The sequence below is a fragment of the Gavialis gangeticus genome, unplaced genomic scaffold (assembly GCF_001723915.1).
Source record: "Gavialis gangeticus isolate Ggan-Ray unplaced genomic scaffold, GavGan_comp1, whole genome shotgun sequence".
Taxonomy (NCBI): domain Eukaryota; kingdom Metazoa; phylum Chordata; order Crocodylia; family Gavialidae; genus Gavialis; species Gavialis gangeticus.
This window is the reverse complement of record NW_017728992.1, coordinates 60,191,430-60,208,847: the sequence shown is the minus strand read 5'-3', so window position 1 is coordinate 60,208,847 and position 17,418 is coordinate 60,191,430. Positions and strand designations below refer to the sequence as shown.

Below are 17,418 nucleotides of genomic sequence, written 5' to 3'. Positions count from 1 at the left end.
CCTGGGGGGTGGGACTACATGAGCATGCAGCTGAGGGCTTTAGGGGAGATCCTAGGGACTCCATGCAGCACAGCACGGTATGCCGACACAGTACAGCAGGGTGCCTCCTGTGTGGCACAGTAGGCAGGACAATGTAGTGCAGCTGGAAGTAGCACAGGGGTACTGGGATGGTGCAGTGGGGATGTGTGCCAGTGGTGCCACATGAGAGGATTGGTGCAGTGCAGCATGCGCCTGGGGAATGTGCAGTCTGTGCAGTGTCTTATTTAGAAGTTGGACAGCCCTGTGTTAGGACATATAATGCCATTGAAGGGGAAAAGTAGAGAGTCACATTTTTCAATATGTGCACCAAGCTCAAAGACCTGTGTACTGGTACTACTGCCTGAATAAATTGAATGGTTTCAGGCCAGTACAGCTGCTGTCCCCTTTGATAATCTGCTTTTCCAGGGAATGGAAGGGGGAGGGGAGAGATGAACAACTAAATATCTTAATCCTGTATTCTGCTTGCAGACAATTGGATGCTGCATAAAACTTTAACTGCACGATTAGCAGGCACTGAGTTACAGTGGGTAGGTAAATGCCTGTAAATCCTGGTGGATGGATACTGCTGTTAAAAAGTAAAGTTGTCGATAACATTACACAGGCCTGCATCTTTAAAAGTTTGCTGTCATACTTGCAAGCGACTATCTGCAGTGTTAAACCATTAAACAAAGAGCAAAGCATCACCAAGCAGTGTAATTCCACTGAAATCCTCCACTGGGAGCCTCATATCTCTCCCTACACAATTTATGCTGTTGTGACTAAGTCTGTTGCATGCTTGGTTTTTCCTTATAAGCCACACAAGATAGGTTGCTTTTGCCTAGATTGAATAGGGTGTTTATTTCAAACAGTGAAGCAAGAGGCTTTATGAAGAAAAACCAGAACACAAGTTCCGTGCCCTGTTTTTTACCCCTCAAACTATTCAGGCACACATGTTCTCACCTTAAACCTTAAACAAACTAACCCAAAACTGTTTAAATGGTGTTAGTTATGAAAGGCTGGGTTGTAACCTTCAGTGGGTATGGACACATTTACATTTGGAGCCATTTTGAAAGGGGAGTGGGGACTGGTGCTCCAGACAACACTGCGATTGTTCTAACCCTGCTTTTACCTAGGGTTGAAGTTAGAACAGTTTTGCTATGTTTGTATCACTCCCAGCTTCTGTGCATGTAACCGTTAAAGTAACATTCCCAAATGTATGGTTGTCCATACCCAGCAACACTGGATGGATCACCAGCTAGGTAATCGTGCCCCAAAGCCAACAAAGACACTAGCAAGACATCAAATCTATGCCCTCAGTAGGGTTGCACCGGTTAAGATTTTTTTGGCCAATACCAATGGCCAGTTATTAACCAGCCTTACTGGCCAGTACTGATCCAATTGCCAATCTGTATCCTGGTTGCTTAAAGAACAGCGTCTGGCTGGTAAGTTGGGGGGGGAAGGGGGGTCATAAATTGAGGCCCCCACGGTGAGGGGGGGAGTGGGGCTGGGGCAGAGGTAGGCGCTGCCCAGCCAGGGCAGAGTAGGGTGTGGGATGGAGCCATGGGTGGCTTGTCTTGGGGGTGGGAGGGATGGCATCCTCTGCTGTGCACACCCTGGGGGAGGTATGGGGGCATGTGCCCCCTGGATTTGTGTGTGAGGCAAGGGTGGGCTGTGGGCTTGGGGCCGGGAGCTGTGCCAGCCTCTTCCTGGTGGGGTTGGGAGCAGGGCGGGCAGGGGTGGGGCAAGTGGCTGTGGGGCTGAGAGTGGGGGCTACAGGGTGAGCTACAGCCACCCCAAAATTTGCTGTAGCCCCCCTCTCCCAGCACCGTAGTCGCCCACCCTTACCCTGCCCACGCTGAACGCAGCCCTGCCCAAGACACCCCGCTGGTTCTCGACTAGTTCACAACTGGGGAATGGCTCAGCCCCCCCACTGGTCTCCAACCAGTCTTCAACAGGGCAGCTGTGAGACCCTTGCTCAGGTGTGCCAATGCAGACACTGCGCCTCAGTGGCAGCCAGGTAAAACTGCCCTGAGTGGTAACATGCAGTGATATTGGAGTGCCCCAATTCAAGAGGAGCATGTTCATGTTCCACAGTCCTTCCAGGCTGGCTGTGCAGTGGGCACACGGAGCAGTTTTACCTGGAAGCAGCAACACTTGATTGAGAAGCACCCAGGTAAGTTGTGGTAGCACAGCAGAGGTTCTCAACTGGGGGTACTGTCACATTCAAAAAAGTGGACGGTGCCCTGATAGATCAGCTGTTCTCAGACTTTTCAGACCTAATTCAGTATAGAAGATCTGTGCTTGCATGAAAGATACCAGTGTTCTTCTAATGCCCAAGAATTCTGAACAAAACAAACTACAGCTAGTGAAATATATTTATATCAGATTTTAAAAACTGCAACTTGTGGTGGAAAGTTTATTTTAGCAAGAGCACAAAAAAAGAATACTAAAGCACTATGTGCAATGTACACTTACATAATCAATAATAATGAAACCACTTTACTTTCTGCCAAGATACTTTTTAACTTGTTGATATATACACTTGTAGGAAAAAGATAGGGGGAGATTTTATTTAAATTGTATTAAAATGCTGAAGCCTCCCAACCCTAAATCTGTTGTTAACTATATTGGCTATTGCATGCTCCCACTCTAACTACTTTTCTTAGACAATAATGTTTGTTGGAATTAGTTTGGAAAAGTAAGATGAAGGCTTCATGGTTTATATATTATCCATTCCAGAATCTACATATGATTATTTATCACAGTTGGCAGCTATTGCTTGGTCTTCACAAACTGGTGCTGAAAAAAGAAAGAGATCCAAAGAGCAGTCAGTAAAATGTGAAGTAGCTATTATGGAATAAATGTGGAACCACTGCTTACTTGGTGCAGTCAAATCATAAATGAATTGGGGTGTGGAAACATAGTCTCTATGGGCATAGGACCAATTTTTGTTGAAGTGCCCCTTACTCTTAATATTTTTGGGTGGTGGGGGAGGGGAATACATTAATTTATACTTGTTCTCTCCTTTAAAAAGGTGCTGAACACAAAGCACTCTACAGTCATTTTCAAGTACTATATTAGATGATCTAACCAATTTTTTGCAATATAAGCTTTTTGAGACCCATGTTGCTGCTGTTTTAACAGACGTAACATTTAAAGGGAAATACTGGCTCCTCACTGTGGGACAGACTATGTTCTCGCTGAAGTAGCTATCAACAGGATTAGTCAGGAAGCATAGTGTACTTTAGAATAACCATATCAGATCATGTTACAGTGTTCCTTAATTATATAGAGCTGTTATATAGAGCCGGTATTCTGGTCAGAATATCGAAAAGCTAGTTGTTAACATTTTGCCATTTGTAATTTTCTATATGATGGAGAGAACACATTTAAAGCTGTTAAAATCTGTGAAAAAGGATCTGTTTTCTATAATAAGAAAAGCATTATTGCAATATAGGTGAAAATATAATTACATTAATGGACAACTCAGGAATTAAATGTAATCCTGGCTGCATACCAGCACTTGTGACCTTTGCCAATGGTAGATGTTGCTTAGTGGCGATAAAGCTAAAATGCGTGTACCCAGGAAACCTTATGATGTGGGTGGGTATTCCTCCTGGACCTAGTAAGTACACCATATGTGATCTGCGCATTCCTGCTTCAGTAAATCAGATATGCATGATGAGTGTTGTTCTAGTAAGGTACAACACAAGTAAAGATGTATCAGTGAAAACTCTTACTTTAAAAATTCACTTTCCTTAACTAAAGTTGAATTTGAGAGAAGTGACTTATGCATTCTAAGAACTTTGTACTTATTCATGGAGAGGAATAAAAGAATGGCTGCACTGCTGGGAAAGGTGGTGAACTGTGCTACCGGTGGCTGATGATTACAATTCGACTCTGCATCAGACACATTGAAACAAGCCTGTTTTGTATTTGTCCATTTTAGAAGATTAAACAGTATTGTGTTGTATTTCCTGAAGTGCATCACGTTTTCATTTTGGAGGAAATTCTTTATTACTCTCTTGCTTTGACATTCCTGTGACATTTAAAGGCTTTCAGTAAGCCTAAATCTGGGAATGACATATGCACATCCACAGCTGATGGTTCATTTTATGATTTGGATCTTGCCAGATGTCCATGGTGCAAAGTCTGTGCAGTTATGATTTTGATCGTTTGATCCATTTAACTTTTACTACATGGTATTTTTGGCTTGTTTCTCTCCAATTCTCCTGCCCTTTAGGAAGTACAAGTTCTGCTGGATCTAAAGCTTCAGAATCTTTTTTTATTTGTGAACTCAAATGGAAAAATTAATAATGAGATTTGTGTAAGGTAATATGTGACCAAATTGATGACTTGTGCAACTGAATTAAAACACTTGCAGGAGAGACTGCAAAGCACATCTTTCAAAATGGTGATCTATGTTCATTTGAAAGGATGACTGAATTTTACATCTGAGATATCATTGCAAGCATTTAAAGGGAAAACACGTTCTTTCACTGAAATGATTGATACAAGTCTTGTGGAGCTTTTCCATCGGTATTGCCTGTTTGATAGTTACAGCAAATGGCTGAAAGTTCCAAATAACAAGAAATACACATGCAGTAACCTAGCATAGTTAAGTGATTCCAGAGAACTTTTGCACTTGTTACTTTTGGTAGGCCTAGCAGGTGTTCTTGTTGTTCAATTGCTAGTTTGGGTTTCTTAACAAAAAAAATTTGGGACGATAAGGAACAGCTGCTCCCTGTAGTTTGAAATCAAGTCGATCAGCTGGAGTAAGAAACATCTTGCTGGCTGAAATTAGCCATTGCGAAGCTTGTGTTTCCTCATCACCTCCAAGGTTACTTTTTTATGTGAGAGGCAACAATTTTTGTGGCTGCTGTATTTTATTGGGAGAAATAATTAGCTGTGTTAGTCTGCCTGAAGTCAGACAGAAGGCAAGGTCTATTTGCACCTTACAGACTAAAGTAAACCACCACTTACAAAAACCTTATGCATTTTGCTTTAATTAGTTTATAAAGTGCAAATCTACGCTGCCATCTTTTATTGGACCAACTGAATTTTCCTCGTGCCTGAAGAATAATGCTTTGCATTGAAAGCTTGCTCAAGTCTATCTAAAAAACACCATTGGTCCAATAAATGATAACACCCACAAGAATCCGTGCCTCACATATTTTGTGGACCATTGTGGTTACAATATCACTTCAACACTGTCACTTTTTAAATAATTTTCTTGAATTAGTCTTCAGCTAAAAAATGTGTTTGGGGGGAATTACCCAACTGCACCTGTATAAAATTACTTGGGGAAACACTTCAGAGGGTATAAAATAGATTTTTTTTTGGTTCCTTAAGGAAATATTCTGCACCTAATTGTAACCCATTGATCCACACTTTTTCTTGCATCTTGGCATAAGGATTAGGCGCTGTCTGCCCAAAAAGATAATGAGCTCTATAGGAGCATCTACTTCATCCCTCTTTAATTGGGTACGCAGTGCACTTGACAATTTGTAGTGTGGCAAGGTGAGACATGTATTGCAGAGATTCCTGAGAGTGTTAATACAGTATTTGTCCTGTCCCTTTCTGCCTCGCCCTCCCCGCCCCCAATCTCTGGATTTGGAGATTCCTTTTGAGAAGTGGTAGAAAATGCCTTTCCACATGAGCCATTCTGTCAAGGTAGGGACAGAGGGTTAGAGCTGGGGAAGAAGCTCAGTGTACAGATGGTGCTGATCTTCTGGTCTGTCTGAGAATTGATTCAGGGCAGGGAGCAAACTCAGACTTTTTATACTCCCTTCTGTTGGACTCTTCTGCATTGAGGAGTGATGAGGCAGTGGTTTGAGCACAGTTATAATTTATTGTGACTTTAATGGAGTTACTCCAGATTTGCAGTCAAGTAACAGAGCAGAATTTGACCCCATGTGCTCATGGATGACTACTTAACAGCTAAGTGGTTCCAAACACTGATGGATAGATGTATTGCAAATACATCTTGCTATTCTCTCTCCCTCTTCTATTCTTTGTCTTCTGTGCTTTCCTATTTTTTTTTCTTGTCATCCCCCACTCCCCAAATCATCCACATGTATATGTGCTTGTCTTCTGAAAAGAAAATGCTTCTTACTTTTTCCACAACTAAGGGGAGCTATGAGTTTTCTTTGGTTGACATTTCTCCATCCTCCTTGAGTCCCTATTGCCACTGCCTCCATGCGTCCTTATGGCCCCAGATGGATCTGATCCTAAAGGCAGGATAAACCTGAAGTCCCTCATCCAAGAAACTGGCAACCCAGCTTTCCTTCTTATGTCCTTGTGAGAAAGTATTTAGCAGAGTTTGCAGATTGACTGGAATGTGACAGGGCTATGCTGTGAATTCTTCTGCCATAGCGTCGAACTTGCGACCTCTGGACTGTCAACCATGCGCCTTAGCAGCCATACTGTCCCAGCCTCCAGCAAGCCTCAAGATAGAAACAGTGTGAGATTTTTTATTTTCCCTTTGTTTACCCACCATAGATTCTCTGCTAAAATAGCAAAAGAGTTGATTTTGAAAGCTAATAGGTTCATTTATACAACTAAGACTTTTAAAATGTCCTCAAAATACAATGGCGCTTTGGACTTGTGCTTCGATCCTGCAAAGCATAACTTATCTGAATGCCAGGTCCATACAGAACTCAGCTGAAGCTGCTGGGGCTTTAGTCTGACATGGCAGTCTAATATTACATTATAGGACTGGTACCTTAGTGTGTTACATAAGAAAATAATTGACCCTTGGGGGAAATACTTCATTTCTGAAATCCAGTGCTTTGGTTTTATGGCTTCCTAGAACCTTAAAGGTTTTTCTTTTTCTTTTCCTAAGAAGATGGTTATCTTCCTAATTAAATAATTGCCTAATTTAAAAAGCTAAGTATTTGATTAGACTAAAATGCTTTGTGTAATACTGAGAAGTAGAGATGTATGGTAGAGCTGTATATTCACCTTATTTTTATTTCTTTTTCTCTTTGTTGTCTTTCTTCATGTGGCTGGCGTATTGGCAATTCTCTTCACCCTTTTTGCTGATTTTTCCCTGCCGTCATCTAGAAAACCACCTAAGGTAAGCGTTTTAATCTTTCATTGTAGAAGTGTATTGACTTAAACATGTTAAACCTAGCAGAAAAGTCCAGTATATCCTCTAACTTTGTGTTTTGTATACCCCCATTAAAAGAAAATCTGATTGAAAAAAACTAGTTTCACATGCATTTTAATTAAAGGCTTTTCAAATCAAACAACCTATATTGCATGTTATATGGATTAAAATATAGAGAAAAATAAAATAATGCAATTTATCACAACTATGCTGAAAAGCTTTAATTCAATTTTAGGGGGTTCTTAAGAATCCGTTTGAAGGAGTTAATAAGTAGCCTTTGTAGAGTACATTATTGCAAATAATATGCCTTTTTAAAAATTAATATTTGATAACTTGGAAAAAAAAAAGGTAATAAAATGCTTTTGGTATACACTGTGCTGTCCTTTCTCCATGCCCTTTTGCCCATGTTTCCCATGCTTCCCTTGCCCCACACAGCCCTTCTGCCCTGCTCCCCCCGCTACCCTTCTTCCCTTGCTCTCCCTTGCACCATGCATCCTTTCCCTGTTCCCTCTTGTATTGTAACCCCTTCTGCCATACCCTTTCCCTGCACTCTCCTTGTTCCATATGTCCTTTCACTCATTGTCCTTTTCTGTGTGTTCCCAGCACTGTGGACAGTCTTTCTTGCTCCCTACCACACTTTGCACTCCCTTCCCCTCTGCTCCCTCCTGCTCCAGGTACTCCCTACCAGCCACATGGAGCCACAGCAGCTGCTTGCCTGGCCCATATTCAAATCTAAGACAAAGTTTTCCCCCTGTGCTGAAAAACCTTGACTTATATTTAAGTAAATACAGTATTTCCTACCTAGTGAGATTTGTCATTAATCTTTGTCACACTATAATGCAAAAACCTTACGTTGTGTGAAATGCTTAACTGTTGAGACAGAAGTTCTTGCTACTCCCAGTAGGAGCATGCTGTTGGGGCATGTAAAGAATATTCTGTAAGTTAGGTGTTTCTTGTTTCATTTGTTTTATGTGGTGCCACATTTAATCCACTTCAAATGAAGATTTTTTTAATGGAATTTTAAAGATATTAAGAGTAGTATTCATTCATTTGAAAATAGACCAGCTTCATTGGTCATCAGTCAAAGCACCTGACTTAATTCCAGCTTAATTATGTGTGGCTGAAATAAAACTATAAGCATATCAAGCATATTAAATTGTAACTGTTTCTAAAACCATGAACTCTTAGACCTGTCAGCTCTTAGTACATGACCAGTCTGAGGTTTTCAACTTAATTTTGTGACAAATGCAAAATGTTGTCTCAATTAAAATCCAACTTAAAACAGCCTAAAGTTCCCTCCACAGCTCTTGCCTACCTGAGGCCTTCTGTATTCTCTATAGACAGGGACATATCCAAATTGTGATTGTGCAGATTTCATGAAAATCATGAAATCAGGCAATCTGTGAAATCTGTGGGAGGAAAAGAAAAGTTACTAAAAATAAAATTCTGGTTCCCCAGTGGGAGCCAACAGTGTTCCTGGCTGTGCAGCCCACCCCAGGGAAGGGTGGATGGAGGCTGCTGGAAGGAAGGTGAGCAAGCAAGATGGCTGCTTCTTGCCACTGATATGGCTGGGAGGGCTGCCTGTCATGCAACCCCACCCCTCTCCTCCAATCAGCAGTGAGGGGTGGGGTCGTCGACAGCCCTCTCCGCCAATCAGTGCTGGGGGGTGAGGCCACCATAGTTCCTGGTCAGTCAGAGGCATAGGGGGACCCAGCCATGATAAGCCCTTGAAAATGGCAACTGGCTCCTTAATCTGCCCACAGAATCAGTAAGCTGCCTCCTTGAGTTGGGTAGACCCCTACCTATAGAAGACACGTCAAGTACTGCCAGTTTCCTTCTGCATCAGTTTCTGTAGTAAGCCTCCATTGTCAGGTGGCTTAGGCCCTGGGAGATGTTATATTTATTGTCCAGTTAATGTGTCTGCAGTGTAAGCCTTTTAAAAGTGCCAGAATGGAGAGATCCTTGCCCTCCAGCTTGCATCGGGAGTGCGTTAGCTCCCCATGCCCTGGCAATTTAAAAAGCCTTGCTCTTCAGCTTGCATGTAGGGAAAGGCTGGAAAGGTGCCAGCTTTTGGGGAATCCTGCCATTGGGATTGGATAGGCAGTAGTAGCATCTGGGTTTGAGGAACAGTCTCCCTGTGGCCAATACCTGGGTTTGGGCAGGGGCTAGTTCTGGGCCTAAGTGTGTTGAGTACTCCAGTGCTGTAGTTCTTTTCCAGCTACTAGTGACAAATGGTTTGGGTAAAAAGCATATTAAGTTCACTTGTAAATAGTGCAGAAAATATTGTTGGGCCAGTCTAGAATGCAGGCAGAAATCAACACTCCTGCTTTAATTCTTGACTGCCTCCTAAAGGTTTGACGGATTGTTGAAGGTACTACATAGTTTTCCAAATTCCAATGACAATAACATTAGCTAGGTGTAACTTCACAAAATTGTATGTGTTACTCCCTGGCAGCAGTGGCGGCCTTAGGGGAGGGCAAACCGGGCAACTGCCCAGGGCCCCACACTTTAGGAGGCCCCAGAATTTTGCAACAGATGTTCAACTTGCTTATAGGTTATCAAAATTAAGCTTCCAAGGGGTCCCAAATGACTTTCTTGCCCAGGGCCCCAACGTCCCTAAGGCCACCTTCCTTGGGAGGAATCCTTTTTTTTTTTTCTCAGCAGTATTTATACAAGAACTAGCAAAAACTAACTCTCAAATTAAGATATCTCCTTCCTCATCAAGTCTCCCTCCCAATTTTTAAGTCACCATTTTATGTTGTAAATCATTCCAAATGTCAGACTCAGAATCTTGGTCTCGCAAGTCCGTGCCACCATTAGTTGTACAGTATAAATGTTATTTCTTTTTGTTAACAAGCGCAAAGTGGTGTTTAACAAATCATCTCATCTCAAACTCTCACACAATCCATGCCTTCACACAGATGCATTTAAAAAAGAAGAGGTTAAATTCCACAAGGTAGAATTAATCTAGTGTGGGTTTTTTTTCAGATTTATTCTCTCATTGCTACAATCTGAAAGATCCAGACCCCACATAGCCTTTTCTGAGAGTGCTGTCTCAAGATTGCTAGAAGGAATGAGATGGGATGCTTTCTAAACCAGTTATTCTTCATAGTTTAATCAGGCAGGCACTTACTGTCAGTCAGGCACATACTTATTACTGGGAGGTGTTGCATTATCTTTAAAGTCGCTATTCATAGTAGTGAGCAATTCACTCAAGAGTGTTTGCAGGATTAAGCCTCTAAGATTGTAACTTCTCCAAGACAGGGGCTTATAGCATATCTTTATTTGACTTATGTCCATCTTTGGTTAATATGTCTTGTTTACATTTCAATAATTATTAGTTTTTCCATCAGTTTATTTTCTAGCAGGCTGGAAATAATTGTTTTGGCTCCATGAATCTGTGTAAATAGTGCAGAAGTACTTTTCCCATCCAGGGCATAAAAATGCAATAGTAGCCAGCAGTATCAGGAACTAGTCAGTCCTGGGGATAAATTTATTAATCCCTTCACTGCTGGTTTTATACAGCACCTGTTCTGTTGCTAGTTTTCATGGAATAGTGGCAAGTGCCTGGTACATTTAGCAGCAATCAGCAAGTTAAGGGCTGGTGGATGTGATGTGGGTGGGATTTGGGCCTGAGGAGTGGATGGAAGGCTTCTGTGTTTGGGTTGACTAGAGGCTTGGGAAGGCCTTTGAAGGTGCTTATAAGCAGGGATCCTGATTTAAAAAAAAAAAAAAAAATCCCCGATTTTTGGATTAAAAAAGTAACAAAAAAAATTTCTGTGATTAAAATGAAACACCACATATATCTATGTGGACATCTATATCTATATATGTGGCATTTCATTTTAATCACAGACAAATAGATTTTGGGTTACTTTTTTAATCCAAAAATTGGGGACTTTTTTTCTTATCAGAGAAAACCAGGATCCCTGCTTATAAGGAACTTTACTTACCAAAATACTTTCTGGAAGGCTAACACCAGATCACTTGATACCTCCTCCAGCTCTGTTTTTCTGTGGTTCTGCAATGCTGTAAAAAAAATCTAAGAGAATTCAGATCAAATCTTTGCCAGTAAGAGATTTATTTATCAGATATTTTCCATTCTGTAGCACCTGCTTGAGCAGCTGAGGAACACATATGATGCCATCTGATCCATGGGGTCCCTAGATGGGGATCCCTTTCCAGGATCTTGGTTTATAGTAGCCTTATTAGTCATTAGGTATGACTAACTACAGAGAAAGCAGCAGAAGGAAAGTTATTACTGTTGTTCTGGGTATAATCACTTTTAATGACTAGAGGTGGTTAGAGGGGTGAGCAACCAAGGACAGTTGCCTGGAGAGGGGAACTCCAGATTAAGTTGGTGTAAGACATGCAATACAAGTAGGAAGCAGGAAAGTCTCATAGGTGGGCCAGGCCTCATTCTTTGTGTGGGCCCTCATCACTCAAATGCCAGGTCTGCTAATGACTTGAGTATCAATGTATTGGAGCTGTGCACATATGCCTAGTCAAGTGAACAAGTGGATGAAACATTAAACATAACCAGACTTGCAATGTCTTATTATTCATGAGCCTTACACTTGCAGATCTGATCTCAGTATGGTGTTTCCCAAAAGAGTTTGTGCACCAGAGGTTCAGGAAAGTCAGAGAAGTCTCAACTAGTTACCATATTTACTTGAATCCAAAATGAGGGTTTTTTCCCCTCATTTTGAGGAAGGGGTGAGGAAGGGGGGTGGCATATCAGATTCATATACCAGCCTAGGATGGCAGTGGCTCAGCTCCAGCTTCAGCTCTAGTCTTGGGACCAAAGTCAGAGCTCGGGTTCTAGCTGTCCTGGGCCAGGGTGCCTCATGTGGCTCATGCAGTCGAGGTAGGGGCTTGCAGCCTGTGAGAGCGTAAGGGAGACCATGTGGCAAGAGAGGGGTGGATGAGGGAGACCCCATAGCTTCCCCCTGCCTTCTCAGTTTACCTTAGGTGCTGGCATCAGCTTTCAGAGCTACAGCCACTGTTTTTACCAGGCTGGGTTCTAGGGCCACCACTGCCATCCCCCAGCCAGAGCCAGACCCTCTCTGAAGGTAAATGGTGGGGAGAGCAGGTAGTAGGGGGCAGGGCAAGGGGTCAAGGGGCAGGTACTGGGGATAGGCAACAAGAGGGCAGGCATAGGCATGGGAAGCCAGAGGTTAAAGACAGGCAGCAGGTGGGAAGGGGACAAGGGGTAGGGGTCTGGACCCTCACCCCCTGCCACTGCTTTCCCTGCCACAACTATAGGTGATTGGGGGGGGAATGAATTTAAGATGACCTGCTACTAACTGTATTCTAGACATGGAAAATTATAACAGTTTTATGATTTTTTTTGTCTACAATCTAATTATTGCAGGGGTTGTCTAAAATTTGAAGTTGTCTTGGATTCAGGTAAGTTTGGTAGTTTTATAGAAGGAGAATGACAAAGGGGAAATAACTATTCATTTAGGGCTGAATCCTGGGAGGCTCTGAGCACTCTGGCACCTCTCAGTCTTATAGTCAGATATCACTGTGTGTCTTACTGGATTGGAGAGCGGGGACTTCTCACTTGTAGGAACAGAGTTCATAGTCCACCTCATTCTGAGTTTAGAATTTTATTTTTAGAAATGTCTCTATCTGAGCTGCACTGAAAACTGTTTCACATGATTACTTCCTAGATGTTAAAACATCAGCCAGATTTGTAAATGGTGATACTATGTCAGAGTTGATCAAAGTAATATTTGAATTTTATTCTTGGCTGTTCTCTAGGCCAGTGGTCTCCAAACTTTTGTGATGGCGCACCCCATCAGTAAAAAATGTGAGCACACCCCCCCAATATATGTATATAAATATAAATAGAAGTTCTAATATTTTCTTCCTTCACCCCAGTGAATAGTCTTGTGCACCCCACTTTGGAGACCACTGCTCTAGGCAAGAGAATTTTGCTTCAGTGGCCGTTGGTGTAACAGAGATAATGCATATCCCAACAGTTTCCACGTGTTCCTTTAGCTGATGCTATTAAAGTTATCCTATGACTTTCTTTTGTTGCAAGGATTTGGCAGTCTTCCAGAATAACTTTGGTCTATCTATGTATTCTTTTCCAGGCTTCCTGTGTTCAGTATGAAGCAGATTTTAAAATACTGTATTTATGTATATTGCCTCCTAAATGACAAAGCTGTCCTCTTCATCTGGCATGCCAAATCACTTGGAAGAGTTTTTTTAAAGAAATAGTTGAATAATTCAGCTGTATTCATTTAAACTATTTTATATCAACTGTTTTTCAGCTGTTTCTAAGCTGTTTTTTATTAAGCTTATTTTTCTATCATGTACCCATTTAACTGTGCACACAGAGCTTGTACTTCAAAACACTGTCTCATATAAGAACAAAGTACAGATAATAATTGAGTAGACCTATTGTGTAAACCAGGGGTATCAAACATGGCCTGCAGACTGGATCCTGCCTCTGGAGCTGTATGATCTGGCCTGTGGGTCACTGGACCAAACTCATGTGCCAGCCTTGGTCCTGTGCGCTGTATTTGGTATGCAGGCTGGACCTGATGCTGTGCACCCTGCATGCGGCATGAGAAGTTGGTCCTGGGCATGCTCTACATGTGACACCCTGTCAGACCGTGCCAGCCTCTTGTGCTGCATGCAGTGTGTACAGTTAGTTGAGCCCCACATGCTGTGTGCAGCATGCACTGGCCCTAGGGCTTGTTGTGCATGCAGCACATAAGGCTAGCATGAGATGGGTGCTGCCTGCAGCATGCAGCCTGGAACTGGCTCTGCATGTGGCACTGTAGATCCCAGGCACGGGCTGCATGAGGTACCCCAGACCTATTCCCTCTGCTGCCTGCAGTGTTGGACCCAGCCCATGTGCCGTGGACAGTGCATGCCCCCTGCCAGCCCTTTGTGCTGCACATGCAATGAGCCCCAGAGCCAATGCTCATTGTTGTATGTGCAGTGAGTCCCTGGGGCTCAGGCTGGACCTGGCACTGCAGATGCTGCACAGGGGTTCAGTCTTGGTCCAGCCTGCAAACCATTCCAGCATTGCTCATCTGGCCTCTGGGGCCAAATGAGTTTGACATCCCTGGTTTCAGTTATGTAACAAGTATGGTAAAACTGTATCAGATAGTTGTTATGACGCCCTGCAGTGCCTTACTATTTACTACCTACTTTCATTATTGTTGTAGTGAGTAATACTTTGTGTATTTGGTTTCATATGACCCACTGCAGATGATATTGTTTCCTTGGGAAGGGACAGACATCTGGTACATCCAAACATGAGCTGCCCATGATATTTGCTTAACTCTGCAACTCTCCTATTTGCTACTCTTAGACATGAGAAAAAGATGAGTTCTTATTAGCAGGTATGAGAAAATTTTCTACATGCAAGAAGTGTTGTTTCTCCCATTAATTAGAGCCCTGTTAATGTGATAATCAGAACCCTATTTTTGGCCTGCTAAAAGTAATGAAAATTATATACTTTTGAATGGCTGAGAATTCCATTTAATTGTGATTGTGTACGTAAAACAGAAGCAAAGTCTTAGGATTGTAGCAAAATGAATAGACAAGAAAAATAATAATAAAAAAAGGTTACATGAAGGCCTTCATATCCATCACAATGGGTACTTTATTCTTCTTGCATTGTGGGGTACAACCAGGCTGGTCAGTGAGTAGTGGTAGGAGAATGCCTTGCTTCCCAAACTTCCTGCTAGTTTTTTTGCTTCTGCAGCAGTAATTTCTCAGGCAGACCTCAGTGCCATGGAGATTTTTATCCATGTTTAAATCCCAGCTGGAGGTACAAGATAAATGGTCTTCATTTTTTAGTGTTTGCAGTGACTGTTGCCCCTGCAGACTTCAGGGATGGAGCTAGGCTGAGCAAAATGTTATGAAAGATTATGATATGACATGGCTGTCTGCAGTAACAGGGTTGAATTCAATGACCAGAAAGGTCATCTCCGCTTTTATATGCTTAAAATACAGAGGGAAAATGAAGGGTCCTCATGTTACTGAGTGTGTTGTTGGGGAGTGTGACTGGTGCAATGAATACAGTTTCCCTTGGAGCTTGGGCCAGATTCTCCAGTTTCGTCCCCGCATAGAAAAAGAGCCAGGCAGGATTGGCAAGGCCAGCTGTGTGGGTCAAGAGGCAGTCCAGGCCAAGAAGAGGTTTTTTGGCTGCCCTCCCCAGACAAGAAAGGAACCAGACAGGACTGAAAAAAAACCCCCTGGCTCTGGAGTGAGCAAATCCCTTTGCTTCATCCATCACCACAAGTCAAGACAGAAGGTTGTGCCCAAGTCAGTATAACCCAGGCCAGCAGCCCCCACGCTGATCACAGAGTTCAGCTACTTCTGACCTCCTTCCATATATATCTCTGTGGGTTCTGGAAGTATTGGGCAACATGGATCCTGCAATCTTTGGGTGGGATAAAGTCCAGCTCCTTTTCTTCCTCTCCTTCTGAAAACAGCTCTGCTCAGGGAATCCCTACTTGCAGCTTAGCCTAAGACTCCATGAGAAAAGATCTGTTTGGTCCATATGGATCCTATGCCATAAGGGTAGAACACCTGGAAATCCCATCCCTGAGCCCTAGGTTAGTACTATTTTCTTTGAGGGACCCAGAATAGGCCCATGCTGGGGAGAGAGAACAAAGTACTCATGGAGGACACAGCCCACCTGAAATATTTTTGTGCCCAGTTTTGCTCCCCTTTTTAATCTCAATAAACCTATAATGGGAAAATTAAAAAGAAGTGTTACTGCCCTGTTCATTTTTAGAGTGCAGCAGAAAGGGTAATTCTTAGCACCTGGAAGACCATCATCTCTGAGTGCAGCTTTACAAACTCGGAAAAAGGTCAGGCTAGAGACAAGAGCTGATTCAACTACACATGTATACATGCACCATTGTAAAATGAACCTTTTCCTCCTCAGGACAGGGAGGCTAGTGGTGAAACTAGAGTTGTAAAATTAAATAGTAAGGTGCTTTAAAAAATAAAAGAGGATAGATTATTTCAGGCAAGAGTATGATATTATGAGTATGTATTATGAAAATGTGCAGAGGAAGTCCACAAGCCGTAGCTGTGTATCCCTCTTCCACCATGGGAGAAAGTAATAGAAAGTAGAGATTTCTTGCTAGGCCTCAAAGACAGGGAAAGCATTGGGTTATTGTGCCCAGTTGCCACGGTGGATCTCCTTGCTCTAAAGTCCATAATATTTTCCCAGCTTTTTTGGTTGGTTGCTTGCCTTGCCACTGCAATCATGGAATGTGGAGAGAAAATGTGGAAGGCCAGAGGCCTTTCTTTCTATCCTGTGACCCCTGTCTTTATAAAGCCAGAAAATACCTCAGGATGTACTAGTCAAAATGTAACTTGATATCACTGTTGAAGATAAAGGTGATTATTTTCCCTGGTCAGCAGGGACTTGATGTTTCTAACCAGGGATGATTGTTACCTAAAAGAGGGGCCTACAAGCCAGGTGGACATTGTCTTGGCCTCTTCCTTTGTGCACGACAGTTCAAGAGCCATCAGGCCAACAGAAGTAAACCAACCAATGCAAACTATTCTCTGACGCTCTAAGTGCCTACACATGCATTCAAAGATCATGCAGTCAGTAGGCCTACATATCAAACCCTGTCGGTATTATCCTGGAGGAGGGAAGAATTCAAATTTAGTCCATGCAGGAAAAGTTAGGATTCAGTCTTTGGGACTGACACGCATAAATTGGTTCCTGTCTACATAGGGAGGATGAAGAAAGCACCGGGAAGTGTGGGGCCCCTGCAAGATCCTCTGGACGATCTGGTGGTTGCACCAGAGGGGAAAGCAGACCTCTTTAATCAATTCTTCACCTCCGTTTTCTTGGGCAGGGACCGGGACTTCCCCACCGTGATGCAAGACGGACTCGAGGAGAATGCCTCCAGACCTCAGGTTGGGGAGGACCGGGTTAGAGAGCTTCTGGAGGGGCTGGATGTGTTCAAATCAGCAGGTCCAGATGCTGTCCACCCCAGGGTGTTGAGGGAGCTAGCAGGGGTTATTGCAGGGCCCTTGGCACAGCTTTACGAGCGCTTGTGGTGCTCGGGCCAGGTGCCAGATGATTGGAAGATAGCCAACATGGTCCCCATCTTTTAAAAAAGGGAGGAGGGAGGACCTGGGCAACTATAGGCCCATCAGTCTTACCTCAATCCTAGGGAAACTCTTTGAGAAGATCATCATGGAGCACATCTGTGATGGGCCGGCCTCAGAGATGATGCTTAAGGGTAACCAGCACGGTTTCATTAGGGGCAGGTCATGTCAGACCAACCTGA

At 43.0% G+C, this 17,418-nt stretch overlaps 1 protein-coding gene across 4 annotated transcripts in view; it reads left to right on the top strand.

Annotated features, from left to right (window-relative positions):
• Window positions 1-17,418, top strand: part of KIF13A (kinesin family member 13A) — a 242,266-nt gene that overhangs the window by 74,548 nt on the left and 150,300 nt on the right. For all 4 annotated transcript variants that reach the window (XM_019523183.1, XM_019523166.1, XM_019523174.1 and 1 more), the window contains exon 2: window positions 7,084-7,096. In XM_019523183.1, coding sequence (XP_019378728.1) covers window positions 7,084-7,096 — 13 coding nt within the window. The remainder of the gene's footprint in view (window positions 1-7,083; window positions 7,097-17,418) is intronic.